Genomic DNA, 18,282 nt, shown 5'->3' with positions numbered 1-18,282 from the left:
TCTAAGTATATTAATAAATAACTATATCATTTAAAAAATCTATAAAAAACTACACTATAAAAATCAATATAGCAGTTTAAGTCTCAAAATTACTCTTTCAAGAGGAAAAAAGTATGACCATTCTGCCTATAGTTTTACTCATTCAATAACACTGGGAGCTGCTCCATGCCAGGTGGCAGATAAAAGAGGATAAGAGCTGACACAGCCCTGTGTGTGTGTGTGTGTGTGTGTGTGTGTGTGTGTGTGTGTGTGTGTGTGTGTGTGTGTGTGTGTGTACACGCATTGGGGCTGGGAGGATGGGAAGAAGCATGTTCCATGGAGAAGGGCAGTGTGCACAAGGCGCTGTGGGGAGAGACCCTTTAGATCTGAGCCACTGAATGGTGGCTAGTGTGGCTGAACAAATTGTCAGAAATACTGAAGACGATACACAAAGGAAGAAGCCAAGGCACAGCCTATTTAACTGCAGTCTTAAGAGTCTCAAGAGGAGGGGAGACCTTTTCAGACTGAACAGTGGCATCACACTGATGGTGGTAAAGTGGGCGTTAAAGAATATTCCTAAAGCAAAAATGAAAATCATCAAGATCACTCCTGTGGGACGGCTTCTGTCACTTAAATCCCTTGGAAGCACCAAAAATGAGACGCAACATTTTAGTCCTCTCTGTTTTGACTCTGGCCTTCCTTTCACCGAGGATGAGTTTAAATGGGAAACAACAAGTGGAAGGAGTTTCCTCTCCCATCCAGCTCAGCTTATGGACCTAAGCCTGGACAGGAGGAGCTCTGCTATGAGGGACTCACCTGGAGAAGAGGTGTGTGCACGTGGGACACCACATGGGGCAGCCGCCGCCACTCGCGGATGGCCAAGCTGCTGGCCATTTCCACCAGGCGCTCGATGAAGCTGAGCTGCTGCTCCTCAGGGTGGCAGATAGCCAGGTATCCACGGTACATGTTGACCTTCCACGCCATCTCCTTTGGACAACTTACTTCTACCTGGTTATGGAAGAATATCACATAGGAAACAATGGGTATACTTCCTCTCAGTGGAAAGAGTCAAAAAGTAAAGTCAATTTTTTGGTAGCCAGTTTGCAAAGCAATAAACAGAAATTAAGCTATAAATAGATACTCATTTTCTTTAGAGACGTCATCATGCTTTAGATTTTTTCTGGACACTCTCCTCTGCCGAATACCAATGAGTGGCCAATCTCTCTATCTATGGAGGTGCCACAGGCTCCTTGCTTTAAGGTCACTAGTGGTTCCAGAAAGGGGAAACTGATCAACACCATTATGACGGACCAGATGAATAACGTACAAAGTCAGCCAGTGAATTTTCAAAGGATTAAATATGTGCTCATCTCCTCTCTGATAAATATCAGTAAAATTGTGAATTGTTTCCAATTCACACTGTTATCCTGGGAAATTCATCTAACTTGTTCCACATTATATAAGGAAGCTGAAGGCGGCGATTCAGGTTTATAAGAATATGAGTGAACATTCATAAATTTTACTGTCATTTAAAAGCTGCACTTTATTATCTACTATAAAGTTTCCCCCAGATTTCTCATATCTTGGTTATCAGTTCTGATGAAGTGGACAGAGCCCAGAGCCATCACGTTTCCTCCCACTGGCCCTAAGCCCAGGTAGAGGCTCCAGGTGTGCCCGGGAAAGCACCTGTGTTTGCCCACCACTTTCTAAAGAAGGCATTAGAACTCATTGCATTTTATCAGCCTTTTACAGAGCATTTTTAAAAATGTAAATTAAAAAATTAAACTCTTTTCAAAAATAATCTCTGTGTATAAAAAAATGAAAGAACATAGAGATATTCTTAAAAGAATTTTATAGGACTTGCTGTAACAAGATCAATGAGACATTCATTGTGAAGCACCTTTGGGAAATAACAATAGAAATTACACACATCTTAGTCCCATGCTGCTCTCTGCACAAATGATGTAAGAGCAGCGATGGTAATAATAATGCGCTGACATAACACCTGGCCTTGCTTTCTGACATCTGACTTTTTCACAGCAGAGTCACATCGATGGCCCCTCTTAGTTCTCAGTAATCCAGTGATGAAGAAATTCAGGCAGACAACCTTATAAACACATCTGCTTCCTACATGATCCTCTAAAATTACACCTAAAATCTTACATTTTCTGGACTTAAACACTATTTAAGACAGACTTCTGTCAATCACAGCTGCCCTCTGTAACATTAAGAACAAAGGCCTGTCTTCTAATTTCTCCTCCACTGAAAAAAATTACCCCATTTATTAAGAACTACTACAAGCAGCCCCATCATCGCAAGACCCAGGAGGAAAAAGAAAGGTAATTTGATTTTTTTTCTTTTAAATACTGGTAAATGAGTAAATAAGTTAGTACTATCAAGACCATTTGAAATTAATTTACTGCAGATTACCCAGAGTGCTTATTAATATACTTTGAGCTTTTTCTAACCAGTAAGTGCTTTAAAATTTTGGGAAAGTAATCAAGAATTTGTGAAAGAAGAAGATCATTTGTCAGACCTATGGACAGTATGATACTGCACATATCCTGCTAAGTGAAATCTTGGAAAGGAGAAAAAGAAACCATTAGAGTGAGCTATAAATACTTATTTATAATATAAATATTTTTACACTGAGATAAAATAAAGGAGAATGTTTATCAGAATAAAGAACAATCAACTGTAAATGCAACCTGTCAGCAAGCTATTTATTTCTGTTTACCTACATAAGTGATTGGTTATTTCTCAGAGTAACACCAGCTCCCTGCATCAGGTGAGCCATCTCCCGGGTCCCACCCTGAAAGCCCAGACCCTGGGCTCTGTGACCACTCTGTAGTTAACAGCTTGTGACTACTTCAGTTCTTCGATCTTTTGCATTTTGTTTAAAAGCAGCAGAAGTAACAAAATAAGCATGGTATCCACAATACAAGTTAAAATTTTAGGTTAATCCTTTCAAACAAAGTGGCCTACAATCTCAATGTGCTTTTGAATCTCCATATTAAGGAAGGAGAATCATTGGTGTGACTGTAAATAAACCCTTACTAGGTAAAGGGGGAAGGTGAGAACAGGACAGTAGTGTAAACCCCTAAACCCCATAACACTGACACCACATAGAAAAGGTCAAAAACTGAGCAGCAGCAGCAAAGAAAAGGGGTCAAGGGAGAAAATCACAGAAGGGTACAGATGCAGGAAAAAATAAAGAGCAACAAGAATAGCTGCTTTCACAGACCACCCAAGGCTTTGATGATGGTGATGATGGTGGTGACAGTGATGATGATGATGATGATGATGACGACGACGATGACGACGACGACGTGGGGTTCAGACAACACAGCTGCACTGTCTGACACCATAACTTCTGATGCCCTGACACAGGCTTCCCAGTGTGAGAAAGAAAACTGCACCTCTGTGCCTGCTCTCCCATCATGCACTGAATTCCTCTGGATGGAGTTTAATTTTTGAAAATGTAGCGCTCAACCACGTTAATGGCTCAAGTTCACTTACACTGCACAATTACCACTTCTGTAATGCAAGACATGCTTTGAATGTGATACTGTTTTCATGTAACAAACTTACTAACAGCAGCTACTGTGCCAGGCCCTGGGCTTGTACAATTCACCTTTGCTATACTCACTGCTGCAGAGCTTCCGCCAACCAAGTCCACCAGTACAATTGCCTGTTTTTCCAAATTTCTCCAGACATTACTGTTTTCTCAGAGAATCCAAGGTCTCCACCTGATACTTTTTACTGTAACTCAATAATGAACTAATACTTAAGTTATAATTTAAGTCAAGCTCAGGAAAGATGTTAGTGATAACCCAAAATAACTCTTGCTTTCCAAGCGCTCTCTTTCATCTGTCAAAATGCCCAGCTTGCTGTGAGTGAAGGGAAATCTCCAGAGACTCACAGCTTTGGCAACAGGGCCCCACTCAGCTGTGGAGACTGTGACCTGAGCATGGATGAGTCACGGGATGGGCAGGGAGGGGTGGGGTCTCACCTGCACCAGCGCCTCCTTCATGGCGGTCCAGTTGGACACCCGCCAAGCACACTCCAGGACCAGGTAAGGGTTAATGTGACCTTTGGACTGGCCGTACTCCGTCAAGGCTTCCCACTGGTTCAGCTCCTTGGAGCACCTAGAGACCGGGGATCCAGGGCCAAAGCTCAGTGACCACACCCACAGATGGGATTTTAAGTCATTTCCATTCCACCGAAAGGAAAAAGTATTTCCCCCCCACAGAGAAGGGTGGGCTTCTGCGGGATGCTGAGGTGCCCCAGGGCAGTAAACTATGCGCGCCCCTGGAGCAGCAAGAACTGCAGCCCATGCAGCAGAGAGCTCAGAGCTCCGGAGCCTGTGGAGAGCAGGAATCATTCACTGTTTCTCCAACACACTCTCAATTACCCAAGACTTTAAAAGCTGTTTATAGGTTTTTGTTTGTTCTTTTCTTCACGGGGCCATAAAGAAAGCAGCAAAGTTCCCTCTTAAAAACACTCATTATGAGAAAATTTCAGAGATTCTCACTGGTTTCCTTAACTGATTCTTGAACACGTCACTGTTCAGCTTACCGAATCCAGTGGTCCTCCCAAAGCTGGTATTCTGGGAAAATAGCAGGGGATGCATTACTCCTCTCATGTTCTTTCTTGGCTTTATCCATTGCCTTTTCATATGATTCTTGTGCCTAAAAAAGTTAAACTGCTTTCAAACTGCGGTTTAACTAGAAACTTTTACATGACCATTGCTCAATTATTTAGGGCAAGTTGCATCACAGACCCAGGGGTGTCTCGTTGCTCTTCTCTAAGGTCACCCAACACCCAGAATTCTCCATTCAGAGAATAGAAGAGAGTGGAGGAGAAGGTGCATAATTCCCCACATGCAACGGAAGGAGCGGGAGGGAGACTGCCCAGACCCCGGGTTCATTTTTCCATCCGTCAGAGATGAGAGCAGGGGCCACAGCCCGTGCCTCTGCCTCTGGAGTTTCTGTGGCTCAGTGTCCTACACGCGGCTGCGACCATACCTGCGACTGTGACCCACACTACAGTGAAAGGACGGGCACGAGGATTAAAATCTCACACTGATCACAATCTACCTACTACTTCCAACAGGATCAATGACTGTAGATACGAAGCATCCACATTAGCAACTAACAGTAAATGAGGCAGGACTGAGCTTTAAAAGTGTTCACGTCCCATACGTATGTTTCTCTGAAATTGAGACTTAATCTAAGAGTCTTTATGTGGATAAATAAATGCTTCAAAGAAAAACAGTAAATTTCTTATTTAGACACGAACTGACTGGAGGACACACTAAAGAACCACTATAAACGCCTTTCACCACCCATGTGACCTGGACGTCCCACCCGACGGCACTACCTGCTCGAAGAACCCGTGCTGCTCATAGGCGATGGCCGTCGCTGTCTCCGAGTACTTGCAACGCTTCTGCCACAAGCCCGCCCACATGTCTTCCTCTTGTAACAGAGAGTAAAGCTCAGCGAGGGAATCCAGAATCTCCTGAAACACAGGTCGCAGTTTCTGAGTGCTCATGACAACTGCCTTCCCCCTGCCCCAACAAAGCAACTTCACGGTACCTAATTTAAAATCACTGGGGAGATGTTTGCTGGGACCACGAAGTCACCAGCAAGGAAGACGTGACCAGCAAAGCAAGGCGGGGCCTCACCTGCTGAGGCGGAGTGATGCTCTCCTGCTCATAAAACTCGGCTGTTTGCTTGGGCTTAATCTGCAGGCTCAGCCCTTTCTCAAAGGCCTGGTGCTCGAGCATCAAGGTGGAGCGGAACCAGAGGTTGTGGGTCTTCCCCAGGTACTTGAGCACGCAGGGCCGGATGGGGATGGGAGGGACACACTGGGACATGGCCTCCACAAAGCAGTTGAGAGCGCTGGGCTGGCAGTCCCGCTGCACCTGGTGGCTGCCGCTGCACAGGAATGGGCTGATCTCGCCCGCCAGAGCCTGAAACCCAAGAGCAGGTTGACCTGGGTCTCGTGCAAAAATCAGCCCGTCTTTACCCTCTCCCTCAGCATCTGGGATATTTTTGATAATTCACTCTTGGATAATACTAGTTTCCTCAGCCATTGAAACTTAATCAAATACTTATCAAAAGCTAAAACTATATTTTTCAAAAGAGGACTTAAAAAACAGACTCACATGCTGCTGTCTGTCAGACAGGATTTTCCACAACCTGGGGAAAAGCTGGACCCACGTCTTTTCGGCCAGCGTGGTGGAGATGTGGCACAGCTGGACGAAAGCGCTGAGCAGGGCTCCAGTCTGCAGAGAGGAAAGACCGGTGTAGCGGGCAAGGGCTGGTGCTGAAACCCCTGCCATGCGGCTGCCCCACGCGTCCCTCCCTGGTCAGGAAACGTTACTGCCCCACCTTACCACACGCTCCTCCACTTCCAAACTTTCAAAGACCTGAACAAACGTCATGCCACAGTGAAACACAGATTCTGAGCACCACAGACCCCCGGTGTGCTTAGCAGCTGAGCCAGGACCTGGGTAAGGGGCTCACCAGTGACACACCTACATTTTTAACTTTCAAGGGCATTTCGTATTACTGATTCCACCAGGCCCGAGAAGTACGAACTCAATGCTGATGCTGAAAGTGCAAACGAGAGGCACACAGGCACCATCAAAGCAGAGGCTACTGAAGACATGAAGAGGAAACAGGAGAAGCATACACATACTAGCTAAGCTATTTGCCAACAGGTGTAATTCTGAAGAACAAATCAAGAACCATGAAAGTTCAGAGTCTCTGCAATTGACAGCGGGCAAGAGTTGGAGAGGTGCCTGGAATGCACAGGGCTGAACCAGAACACCCCACAAATGGGGTCGGAGTTGGAAACCAGGGGCCCGGAGTGTATATCAAATCCACAGATGCATTTGATTTTGTCCACAGCTCTGTGGTTTTTGAAGTACGAATTTCTTATAAACAGCCACGTTTCTGGCTGCTTGAAGCCCAGCTCCCCACGTGGCATCAAGAAGCCGGCGCTGAGGGGCTCAGGCACACACTTGCCGTCCCTCCATGGGCCCTGCTGCCCAAGACGGAGACACACACGTCATATCATGTTGTCCTTTTTACCCAACAACAGGGAATTCACTCTCATACCCACATCTCTATTAAAAATGCAAAACCCAAGGATACAAATATTCCAAGGAAAATGGAAGAAAACATTTAAGTGGAAAATACTCCTACTTGCTACTCAGGCTGCCCAGTGAGGAAGGCCATGAGGAAACGAGCCTGGCTGACCTCATGTGGCTGCTCCCCTCACCCCGGTCAGGGCGTCAGGGGCCTCCTTGCTCCAAGTCAGTGGCAGAGGCCAAAGTACTCAATGGCCACGAGTATCCACAGACCTGGCTACAGAAACGCTCACCTCGAGCAGTGAATGGGGGAGTCCATGGGTTCATGGACTGTTCAAAATGTTCAGGGGCAGGGGGAGAACCACAACTATCCCCCCAAATTTGCACAGACCTTCACTTCCCGGAGCGTATCAAGAAATTTGTCGTGTCTGTTGGTTAACATATGCAGCTGGTTTCCAATGTCCTTTTCCGAAAGTTCTTTGGTTTTGGGCGTGCTGGTCTGATCTCCAGGAGCTAGTTCAATATCTATCTCCACATCCTAAAAAACAGAAACAAACATGTAAAACCAAAAGGTCAATTGAAGAAAATCAACAATCACAACTCCTGTAAACTTCTTGTTACACTTTTCGTAAATAAAATTTTAGTTTCTTGGAAGTTTATGATTAAATAATCTTGAATTCTAAAATAAAAAACAAGCAGATTAAACTAGACCTGACCTAGCTCTCTTTCTTACATGACACTATAAAAATGTCACCATTTTGCTTTCATATGTGGATTATGGAAAGCAAAGTTAAAAAGAAATTACAACTTTAGGGATTTCCCTGGTGGCGCAGTGGTTAAGAATCCATCTGCCAATTCAGGGGACATGGGTTCGAGCCCTGGTCCGGGAAGATCCCACATGCCGCGGAGCAACTAAGCCCGTGCACCACAACTACTGAGCCTGCGCTCTAGAGCCCACGAGCCGCAACTACTGAAGCCCACACACCTAGAGCCTGTGCTCCACAGCAAGAGAAGCCACCGCAGTGAGAAGCCTGCGCCCCGCAACAAAGAGTAGCCCCCACTCGCTGCAACTAGAGAAAGCCTGCGCGCAGCAACGAAGACCCAATGCAGCCAAAAATAAATAAATAAAATAAATAAAATGCAACATAGCTGCCTGGCTGTCTTGCTCATTCAGATTAATAATACTGTCAGGCCAATGCACAGAACCTTGCTGGCATGGTGTTTTACACAACTCATCCCCCAAAAAGAATGAACCTTATTTCTCTCTGAATTTTCTGGGAAGTCACAGTCAAAATCCAATCATCGGACTAGGCTCTAAGTCACGCTAGTGGCCATTTGGTGTGCGCCCTGAAAATGCAGAAGAATCACTTCAAAGCTGGTAATTTATTTCACACGGGAGGACGACAGAAAGAGAAAAAGATTCTATCACCAAATGACCTAGTGCTTAGCAACTAAGTGAAGAAAATTTTTATTTGTAAATAAAATAAGTGGATGTCTCACATACAGAAGAGGGTACCAACTACCCCTTTTAAAGCAAAGAGGGTACCCTCCTCCTTCAACACTGATTGGCTGTCTTCTAACACCCAACACTCCAGGCAGACTGAGCTTCCAAGGGCCAACACCCTAAAGGAAACAGCTTACAGACCAACACCCTGCGTGGTGTCAGCCACTCCACACGGGGTACTGACAGTCAGCAGCACCAAGGCTCTGCCCTGCCGGTCGGGTCTGGGCGCCACAGCCGCCCCTGCCAGGACTGGGTAGAGACACAGGAGGTTCACAGTAGGTGGACCGCGGAGCCAGCTAGAGCCACAGTTCCTTCATGATAGCGTCACTTCCTGGAGCAGTGCTTTGTAATACAACATGGGCTACCCCTGACTTGGGGAGAACAATCACCAAAGAGTAAAATACCCTTTGCTCAGCAGCACAGCCCATGACAAAGTGATCTCTTTCAAAATTTAACGATGAGACAAGGTGCTTATCGATTCTGCCTTTAAAAACATCTAACTGAATGGAAATAACCCAGTGTCCATCAACAGATGAATGGATATTATTCAGTCATAAAAATGAATGAAACCTTGCCATTTGCGACAACATGGATAGGCCTTGAGGGCATTATGCTAACTGAAATCAATCGTATGATTTCAATTTTATGTGTAGAATCTAAATACACACACACAAGCTCCTAAATACAGAGAACAGACTGGAGGCTGCCAAAGGCAGAGGGTGGCAGGCAGGTGGAATGGGTCAAGGAGTCAAAAGGTACGAACTTCCAGTTATAACCTGGGGATGTAACGTACAGCATGGGGACTGCAGTTAACAACGCTGTACTGCGTATTTGAAAGTTGCCCAGAGAGTAGGTCTTAAAATTCTCCTCACAAGGAAACACTTCTGTAACTACGTGTGGCGATGGATGTTGACCAGACTCACTGTGATGATCGTTTCGCAGTATATACAGATACCAAATCACTACACTGTACACCTGAGACTAACAGGATGTACGTCAATTATACCTCCACATTAAAGAAAGGAAAATATAAGTATTGAACACAGTACCACGTTCAGAGCTTTCAGGCAGAGACAGGTCTTAACACATTGCTCTTGCCCTAAAAATATTCTAAGGCTGATACAAAATTCTCCAACAGGGATGGGAGCCCTGCGGTGGAACGGTGGCACTGTGCGCTGGGCGTTACCTCCTCCTTGGACTCGCTGTTCTCCCGCTCCCGGGGCTCCTGCTTGACGTGTGTGACCATGGCGAAGGCCGCGCGGTCGTGGCTATCGGCCAGGTTGATGACGTTGGTGATGGATGGGAGCATGGCGCCCTGGCAGCTGGTCCCGATGGGCGTGCTCTTCTCACACACGGCCAAGAGGAGCTGGAGGGGGTTTGCGGGAGAGAAGACAAACCTGGGATGCACGCCTGGTGCTCCGGTGTGTGGACCCCATTAACCCCGAGTTGCCTTGACCAGCACGTGCTGATGACCCCAGTCCCCAGCTCGCTCTACACCCTCCAGCTTCGAGAGGAGTCTGGCCCTCTCTCCCAGCGGCCCCACTCGGGTACCCCTGACTCCGTGTCGAGGCGTAAACTGGGCATCTCTCTCCCTACCAGACAGGACTCCTCCCCTGTCCTCTCAGAGGCGTCTCCCAGGCAGGAGTGCAGCTGCTGTTGCTCCATCCGCCCATTTTCCCGTCTCTCTCGTCTCCCACTCACCTCACCGGGTCCTGCCGGTATCACCTCCTGAACAGCCAGGCAGCCGTCACCTCCTGCCCAGACACAGCTTCCTAACTCATCTCGACTTACTCTTCTCAAACTCATCTTATTCCACAAGCTGACGTCGGCACCCCCTCCCGACACCCCCAGGGGCTTCGCACAGTCCGCAGGGGATGGTGTGAGCTCCCTAGCGGGGCACCCATGAGGTAACAGTCCCCACGTGCACGCGACACCCCCGAGACTATTCCCCGAAGCCCCGACCCGGCTCACACCACCCCCGACCCAGCCACTCTTGCATTCTTACTGAACACCCACTATGTACTGTGTGAGGCCCTGGAGATTCGTTTGTCAACTTCACAGAGACAGTGCCCCCGCCCGGTGAGGCTGGAGTGTCAGAGGGAAGGACAAGACCAACATCAACACATAACACACACACGCTCATCGTGATGATGCAGCCCAGGGAATGGGCAGGCGACAGAGGATACAAGGGCGCCTGCTTCAGTTCAGCGTGGGTGTCAGGAACGTGGCATGTGTGAGAACCCGGGAGGCCAGTGAGGCTGGAGACTAACGAGCGGGGGCAGAGGGGCAGCACAGGGCTGGAGAGGGGCCAGCGAGTCGGTATCCTGGAGGTGGGGTCTTGTGCTGGGTACAAAGGCAAGGAGCGACACAGTCTGCTTTACTCTATCAGAACAAGTTTGCAACAGTAAGAACTGTGGCGGGCAGGAGAGAAGGTGGGTGAACACTAAGGACACCATTCCTGTCATCTTCGTGAGCCAGAGAGGGGAGGGAGAAAAGCGAGTGGCCTTGAACTGGTAACACCTGGCGATGGACCAGACACACAGGACGAAGGAGGCAGGACAGCAGGTTCCTAGCTGCGCCCTTCAGCCTGCCCTGTCCTCTACATGGTCCAATGTCTTTTTCGTCTTTGTCACTTCCTACCCCAGGGCTTGGCACCTAATGGCAATCGGTAAGTCTCATGAAAGAATGAAGAATAAATCAGGGAACTCTGCCCACTGTGTTGCCATTTGTGAAGTTCCAGATACTGCTATTTACAACACTAAGAAAACGTATACTCAGCACCAAAGGAAACATGCCAACAAGCTCTCACTGAAACCCAGTGCCACAATTCCCTTCTTTTCCCTCAAAGAGAATTTCACAACCTTGTCTCACTAGACAAAGTGGTCTGGTAACCTATTTGCACAGCATCGGTAACCTGCTTTGGAAAACCTAGGTGGCCTGATGCAGTATGTTTGTTGGTGATTAATCCAAAGAATGAAGCCAGAAGTTTGACTACAATCCCGTGAACAACATCAGAGACCATCTGAACTGCTGTCCCCTGAAACAGCCTGACCGTTCACACAGGGCCTCATCTCCAGCACCCTGGCCTCTTGCACTAAGGGGTCAGAGCCCATAGCGTTGTCAGGCTGGTCTGGCCTGGCTGCTCTACCCTTCCTGCTTTAAGTCTTTTCCCTTCCTACTAGAGATTAAAGCGGTCTTGTGGTAGAGATGTCTGATCTGTCTTTGCGTGTGTAGACACCCGGCCCCAGGCCCCCCACACGGACCATGAGCTGGGTCCGTCCTACCTCAATGCACTGCTTGATCCAGAAGTGGCTCCCCATGGCCTCCCAGTTCTGGGAGCAGGTCACGTAGAGCAGGCGCTCGTACACGCGACGCTTCATAGAGTTGTCAAAAACCTCGAAAAACTTGGCCCTGATGAGCGGCTGGGCGCAGCGCAGCCCAGAGAGAAAGGCAGGCTCAAGTTTCGCAGTCAGCTCGCTGCCAGAAAGCGTCTCATCCCTGCAATCCAAGGAATGACACCGAGATAGCAGAGCTACGCAGGACGGGGGACCCTCAGGCCGTAAGCAAACGAGCAGTGAACAAGTGGACACCAGCTTTCCGAAAAGCCTCCATGAAGGCCAAGAGTGTGTTCCAAATCGTCCTGGGCTGATGCAGCATTTGAGCAAAAAGGCTCATTAATGATGCCAAAGTATGTTATGTGATTTAAATGAACATTTAAAATTTAGATATAATGAGAAGATTAAAAAGTCACATTACTGGCTAGTCAGAGAGCACGCCAGGGACTGACACGAGCAACATTTGATTAATTGCCGTGATTACCTGTAGACGTAGTTAACAAGGTCTAAAAACTGTGCATTTAGTTCAAGGTCTTCTGGAAAACGCTTTTCGATGTAGGTCATCATTTTCACAAGCAAAATGGACTTCTCCCGGAGTGTAGGTGTCTGTACAAATTTGTTTTTTAAAAGAAAAGGTCAATTATTTCTGTTTGAAAAAAGACATGCTCCCAAGTATTTCAGCCATATGCTCTATCAATTTTTAAGCTCTTACGATCTTGTCAGGTAAAATAAGACAAGGCTGTTTCTAAATGGTTCTTCGGATGCTCAAGATCAAGACAGGTGCCAACATAAAAGCAACTAAACTAAAAAGCAAATCAGAAGTTTGAAAGCATCTTACTAAATCAAATAATAACCCCTCATCATTATTATTTTTGGCTTAACTTCACCACCATAGAAGACTAACAAGTAAGGTTCATTTAACGTTTTAACAGAAGTAAAACCTTATAAGATAAGTGACCAGTTATTCCAAATTTCTGTTTAAAATCTGTTAAGCACAGTGAGAAAAATCCACCGTAAGGGAAGATTCGGTGAACGCAAACACTGGAGAAAAAAATGTTTTGTTTGAGAACTTGCAGAAGAGCTTAGAATGCGACGCCTGAATTTCCTTTTACACACACAGGAAGATCACCTGGCCAGAGCACAGCCCCTCTTCGCAGCTCACCTGATTGGCTGCCATCGGGGAATTATTTTTAACCCATTCTTCCACAATTTTAACCACGGCCCGGAGCATTTTGGCATCGGGGGATTTCTCAATGAGGGAGGTCAGGATGGCCTGGATGAAGTTCTTCCTCATCTCCATGCTCATCACAGCTAGGCGCGTCTTCACCAGCTCCAGACTCAGCATCACCAGCTCACTGGTTCCTGCTCAAGCGGAGAAAGAGCCCAACGATCTCTACCAACTTGCCTGAGCAGGCAACCAACCACCCACACTGCATGGCACTCTGGATTCTGCCCATTGCCTCCCCAAAATATCTTCTCCTGCAACTAGAGCTCTGGGATTTGAAGTGCCTCACGGCTTTCTGACTACTCCGCCTTGCCAGGGGGGCCCTATAAGAGCCTCCTCACAGGGGAAGGGATGATGGAGCTGGTGGGACCACTGCAGGAAACCCCGCATACAGCCAAGCCCTGAAGTCACATGCATGGCACTGGTGCTCCGAGGGGCAACTGGAAGAGTGACAACCGCAGCTCCCTGCCACACACCAACATATCACCGATTCCTGAAGCTCACAGCTCAGGTCTGGAACCAGTGACTTAATTCTTCTTCAGAAATAATAGTTCTGATAATAGCAACCTCTGTTTTGTAGCAAAATTGTTAGATAACTCTCATCTAGTGATGAATGTTGCTCAAATTTCTTCATTCTTACATTCACAATCTTTAAATCAGTTCATTTTAAAAGTGAGTCTTTTTATGGTTGTAAATGAAATGCTCAGAACCTCTTTGTGAAGAGCAAATGATACTGAACTGCATAAAAACAACAGACATTCGTGTTGGCTTTAGAATCTAATCACAGCCGGCACGTTTAGGTGTTGAAGCCTCAGGGAAGAACACGGGGCCGAGCCTGTCACCTGAGGTTGCTTCCGTGCTGCCCGAGGTGGCCTGCGGGCTCAGGTGCTCTCGGACCATCTTCTGCAGGGAGCGCATGAAGACCGAGATCAGCCTGTCGATGTAGCTTGGGTTGTTGCTGCAGGCAGACTTGAGGATCATCAGGGTCCCTGAAAGGTAGAGAGTGACAGGTGCTTTTTGAGAAAGGTCTTAAAAAATTGAGTAATTCACAAAAACGTACTACTTAAAACATTAAAAAATGTGCTAGACAAAAATGTGCCATTTCTGACAGAAGTACAGGTTAATCCCAAATGTCAGCATTACAGGTGACCCTCAAACAACACAGGTGTGAACTGCATGAGTCCACTTACGCAGAGCTTTTTTTCACTAGTAAATACTACAGTGCTACACGATCCGGGGTCAGCTGAATCTGTGTACAAGGGGCTGCGGACACGAAGGAACCATGTAAAATATACAGAGAGCCGACTGTAACTCATAAGAAGATTTTCGCCTGCAAGGGGCCAGCGCCCCTCGACCCCAGAAGGAAAAGCTTATCCAGTGCACAGCTGGACCACGCTGGGAAAACCACGATGGACACACGCTCACCAAAGAGCTGGGAGGGGTTGGCGCTGGTGGCCTTCTCGTAGTTGGTGAGTCCCTCATAGATGACTTTGCCCACCGCCGCGTAGAGGCACTCCAGCTCCTCGTACTTGGAGGCCACGCTCGAAGTGCCTGAAACAGTAGTGGGAACCTGGGCTCTGGGGTCCGGCTCGCGGGCCCGGCCAGGCTCTGGGACGCTAACTCTCCTCAGGCTAGCATTGAGCTTGGCTGTCTGGGACCTGCTGTGACTGACACAGGCACCTCTCACCGCAGGACGCGTGGTTCCCAGTTTACAGAGCTCAGTAACCACCTTTCATGCCACCAAGCCTCGCCTGAATACCCTAAATACACTTACATATGAGACGCCAAAATTCTACCTTGTAAGATGTTCAGCAACTGACAACATATTTTAACCTAGCTTCCTTTAAATACCATATGGAAATGGTATGTTCAGCTGATGGAGAAAACTATTTCCAAAGCAGACACAAAACTGCTAATGCAGACTGCTACCATGAAGTTTTTACGTCAACTTCTTTTTTTTTTTTTTTTTTTTGTGGTATGTGGGCCTCTCACTGTTGCGGCCTCTCCCGCCGCAGAGCACAGGCTCCGGACGCGCAGGCTCAGCAGCCATGGCTCACGGGCCCATCCGCTCCGCGGCATGTGGGATCCTCCCGGACCGGGGCACGAACCCGCGTCCCCTGCATCAGCAGGCAGACTCCCAACCACTGCGCCACCAGGGAAGCCCTCAACTTCTTTTAAAGAAAGTTTAAAGGTACAAAGAAAAGCAGAATAATAAAATGCTCACTATAGTAACAGGAGGATGAGCATTCTCAGCTAACAAGCTCTGTGCCCACCCATCCACTCGGAAAGAAAGAAAGGCGCCAACAGCAAAGGTCACATACTTGGCTCCGTTGGGAAAATACTCATGAGGCGTGAAAGAAGGCTGTGGACGGCTCGTAACACTTTGGTGTTTCCGCACGTCATACAGGCTGCGATTCCACGCTGCAGGGGTTTGAAGCTGCTCAGGATGGCTGGGGACTGCAGCACTGTCAGCAAGAAGCTCAGCACTTCCAATCCTGTGCATATGTTTCCATAGTTCACTTGACTGGGCTGCTCCTGGAACGGAGAACACAGGCCACACACAGATGAGATAAACAGTACAGCAAATTACAAACAGAAACCAAGCGAAATTAAAACTACACGTGTCAATAAGTACTTGGAAATGAAATAAACAACCACTGAAGAATAAACACATTAGATACATAAACGACCACCATATTTTATTAACACAGTAGGATTTCGTAATCTTCCTTTTAATAAATTTGCTTTAAATATTTAGTCAAATTCCCTTAAGCTCATGAAAGATATTAATATTCAATATTTAGTACTAAAATTTTGAAAATCACTGAAATCTGGTTTAAAAAGGCAACTGTTGCAATGAATTTTGCTTTTTTCTCACGTTTTTAGTTAAAATACACATATCCTTCCAAAAGGAAGTATCTTTGAAACTGTGTATCATGAAATCAATCGAAGAGATTGTCAGCATTAAAAAAGAAAGAAAGAAAAAAAAACCAAGAGAATAAAATAGAAAATAGAGTACAAGTTTTACAGTAAGGACTTAAGTTTGGCCTCACAACACGTGTCTGTGGCTGACGCACACACATGCCCTGCAGGTGCACCGTGTGTGTGCACTGCTGTGAGGCAGATCATGGGGAAAGGCAGGAAGTCAGTGTGAACAGACCCATCGCCCTCAGAAAACGTCAGCCTGTGAAGGGGCTGAACTTGATTCAATGGTGACTACATTTGATAGGAAAATAATTTGACCTTTCAAAGAGAAAAAGAGGAAAGAAATCTGCAAATAAGTTAAGCAGCAAGCATGTGCCGCAGACTCAGGGGGCCTATTACTCTGTTTCCATAACACAGGTTAACCTGTGTAGCCTTTCAAAAAACTTGAGCAATGATACTAATCTTTGCAGCACAAAATAACAAATGCTTACAGTAGGTATGATCATCCTGAGACCAAAAGCTTTCAAATTTCACCACAGAACTAGATAAACTGAACTGTATCCTGGTAATGAAATGGATAAGGCAAGAGAACAGCTTCTGCAACCTCCAGAAAATTACAGAATCGTGGTTTTTACAGAAACAAAAACAACCAAAAAATCCAACAAATAATCAGCCATCTGGGGCTATCTCTAGTTACCTGACTATACAGTGCTATGTCCATCATTCAATCTATTTTAAAAATTCAACTTTACTTTAAAGGTGGTTGCATAAGTCAACTAAAAATGTTTATTCCATGCCAGCGGGTAGGTGGGTTTAAGAAATTAATCTGTGAAAGGCAAGAGAACTATTCTGTTTTCAAAACTCCCAACTCTCCCTGGGGTGGAGGTGAGAGCTGAAGATTTAGAGCCATTTTCAGCGAATGACACTCCCTCCTCATTAGCCAGCGGCCACAGGAAGAGGCGAAAGGGGCCATGACCAGCCGCGGGCAAGGAGATTGGGGTTGGTGGCCCGCCCGTGCCTGGGCCCTCGCACCTACCACGCTCATTAGCAGCTTGTCGAACCACTGGAGTTTGAGCTCCGACTTGGACCACATGTCTGGTCGCAAGGCTGTCTTCAGGAGAGTGACACACCGGCGGGACAGCACCTCCCCAGGAGACCCCGCAGTGCTGGTGTTGTCGTTAACCTGGAAGTTCACTCACGTTCAAGCCCGAGTTTCCCAGCACACGTGTTCACAGGCCTCTCACCAGCTGCTGCCCCGCGCCCTCCCACCCCAGCGCTCCACCTCCTCTCCTGTCTGACTCAACCTTGCCTCAACCCAGCTGTCTCTGCTCCCCCTGGGGACACTCCCTCCTCCCTCACAGTGGGTCAGTGGTGATCTGCACTCATTTGTGTGATTAATCCATCAGCTGGGCCTCCCAGGCCGTGCCCAGCACGCTGCAGCACACAGGAAAGGATCGGTTGAAGAGTTTAGAAGACTGTTTTCAGTACTTGGAGATCCTCAATAGTGTTGCAAGATATACTATTTTTTAATAATTATAAAAACTACTTTGTAAGGGAAATTTCAGTTACAAGCTTTTTTGAAATATAAAAATGAAGTTTCAGGAATTGATTCCCAACAACTCCATGAAAATATATTACTGATTTGAATGATAAATGCAAGTTATAAAGCAGCTGAACTACTAATGTTGTCCATAACTTATGTAGGTAGGGTCATCCCAACACCGTTATGACACAGATAACTCGAAAGTCAAGTGATCTGCCCAAGATCACTGAACTGCCATGTTTCCCCAACACCAAGATGCTACTATAAGCTATACCATTACTTCATCACCACTGAAAAAAAAAATGTTTTTTTAAATCGTATTATAAAACACAGGCAGATTTCAGATATTAGCAAGTCACAAAATAAACGGAATTTGGTATGAAAGGGACAAAACTAGCTCTCAGACCCTGGTTTGTCTATTTCTTTTTCGACCAAACCATCACAGACAATCAAACTCACTGGAGCCTATCAAGCAGCCTTTGTTCAGAAGGATCCCTAACCTGAGACACACAGATACCACACCTGACAGGCCACGCGGATGAGGAAGTTCACCACGGTGTCCGTGTGCTGCTTGTCAATGGGCTTGGCAAGGAGGGAGTCCGCACCTGGCAGAGACTGGCTCCGCCCAAACACCTGGAGACAGAGGGAAGAGAGTTCTCAACAGCGCAGCCC

General features: G+C 46.9%; 1 protein-coding gene across 15 annotated transcripts in view; it reads right to left on the bottom strand.

Moving 5' to 3' along the window:
• The window catches only part of TRRAP (transformation/transcription domain associated protein), a 110,871-nt gene that overhangs the window by 32,061 nt on the left and 60,528 nt on the right, over positions 1–18,282 (bottom strand). For 13 of the 15 annotated variants that reach the window (XR_012325973.1, XM_033840507.2, XM_033840506.2 and 10 more), the window contains 16 exons: positions 18,133–18,243; positions 17,104–17,250; positions 15,464–15,677; positions 14,568–14,693; positions 13,985–14,131; positions 13,080–13,279; positions 12,402–12,523; positions 11,867–12,080; positions 9,769–9,948; positions 7,470–7,616; positions 6,149–6,268; positions 5,666–5,953; positions 5,362–5,499; positions 4,558–4,670; positions 3,992–4,127; positions 796–987 (listed from right to left, as the gene is read on the bottom strand). Coding sequence is in view for 14 of the 15 variants with exons in the window: in XM_033840507.2 (XP_033696398.1) it covers positions 796–987; positions 3,992–4,127; positions 4,558–4,670; positions 5,362–5,499; positions 5,666–5,953; positions 6,149–6,268; positions 7,470–7,616; positions 9,769–9,948; positions 11,867–12,080; positions 12,402–12,523; positions 13,080–13,279; positions 13,985–14,131; positions 14,568–14,693; positions 15,464–15,677; positions 17,104–17,250; positions 18,133–18,243 (2,595 nt within the window). In the remaining variant the exon portion in view is untranslated. The remainder of the gene's footprint in view (positions 1–795; positions 988–3,991; positions 4,128–4,557; positions 4,671–5,361; positions 5,500–5,665; positions 5,954–6,148; positions 6,269–7,469; positions 7,617–9,768; positions 9,949–11,866; positions 12,081–12,401; positions 12,524–13,079; positions 13,280–13,984; positions 14,132–14,567; positions 14,694–15,463; positions 15,678–17,103; positions 17,251–18,132; positions 18,244–18,282) is intronic. The other 2 variants (XM_033840519.2, XM_073791899.1) reach the window with 2 other exon arrangements.

This window comes from Tursiops truncatus, chromosome 15, assembly GCF_011762595.2.
Source record: "Tursiops truncatus isolate mTurTru1 chromosome 15, mTurTru1.mat.Y, whole genome shotgun sequence".
NCBI lineage: Eukaryota > Metazoa > Chordata > Mammalia > Artiodactyla > Delphinidae > Tursiops > Tursiops truncatus.
Note: the sequence above shows the minus strand (reverse complement) of the source record. Positions and strands in the feature narration are given on the sequence as shown.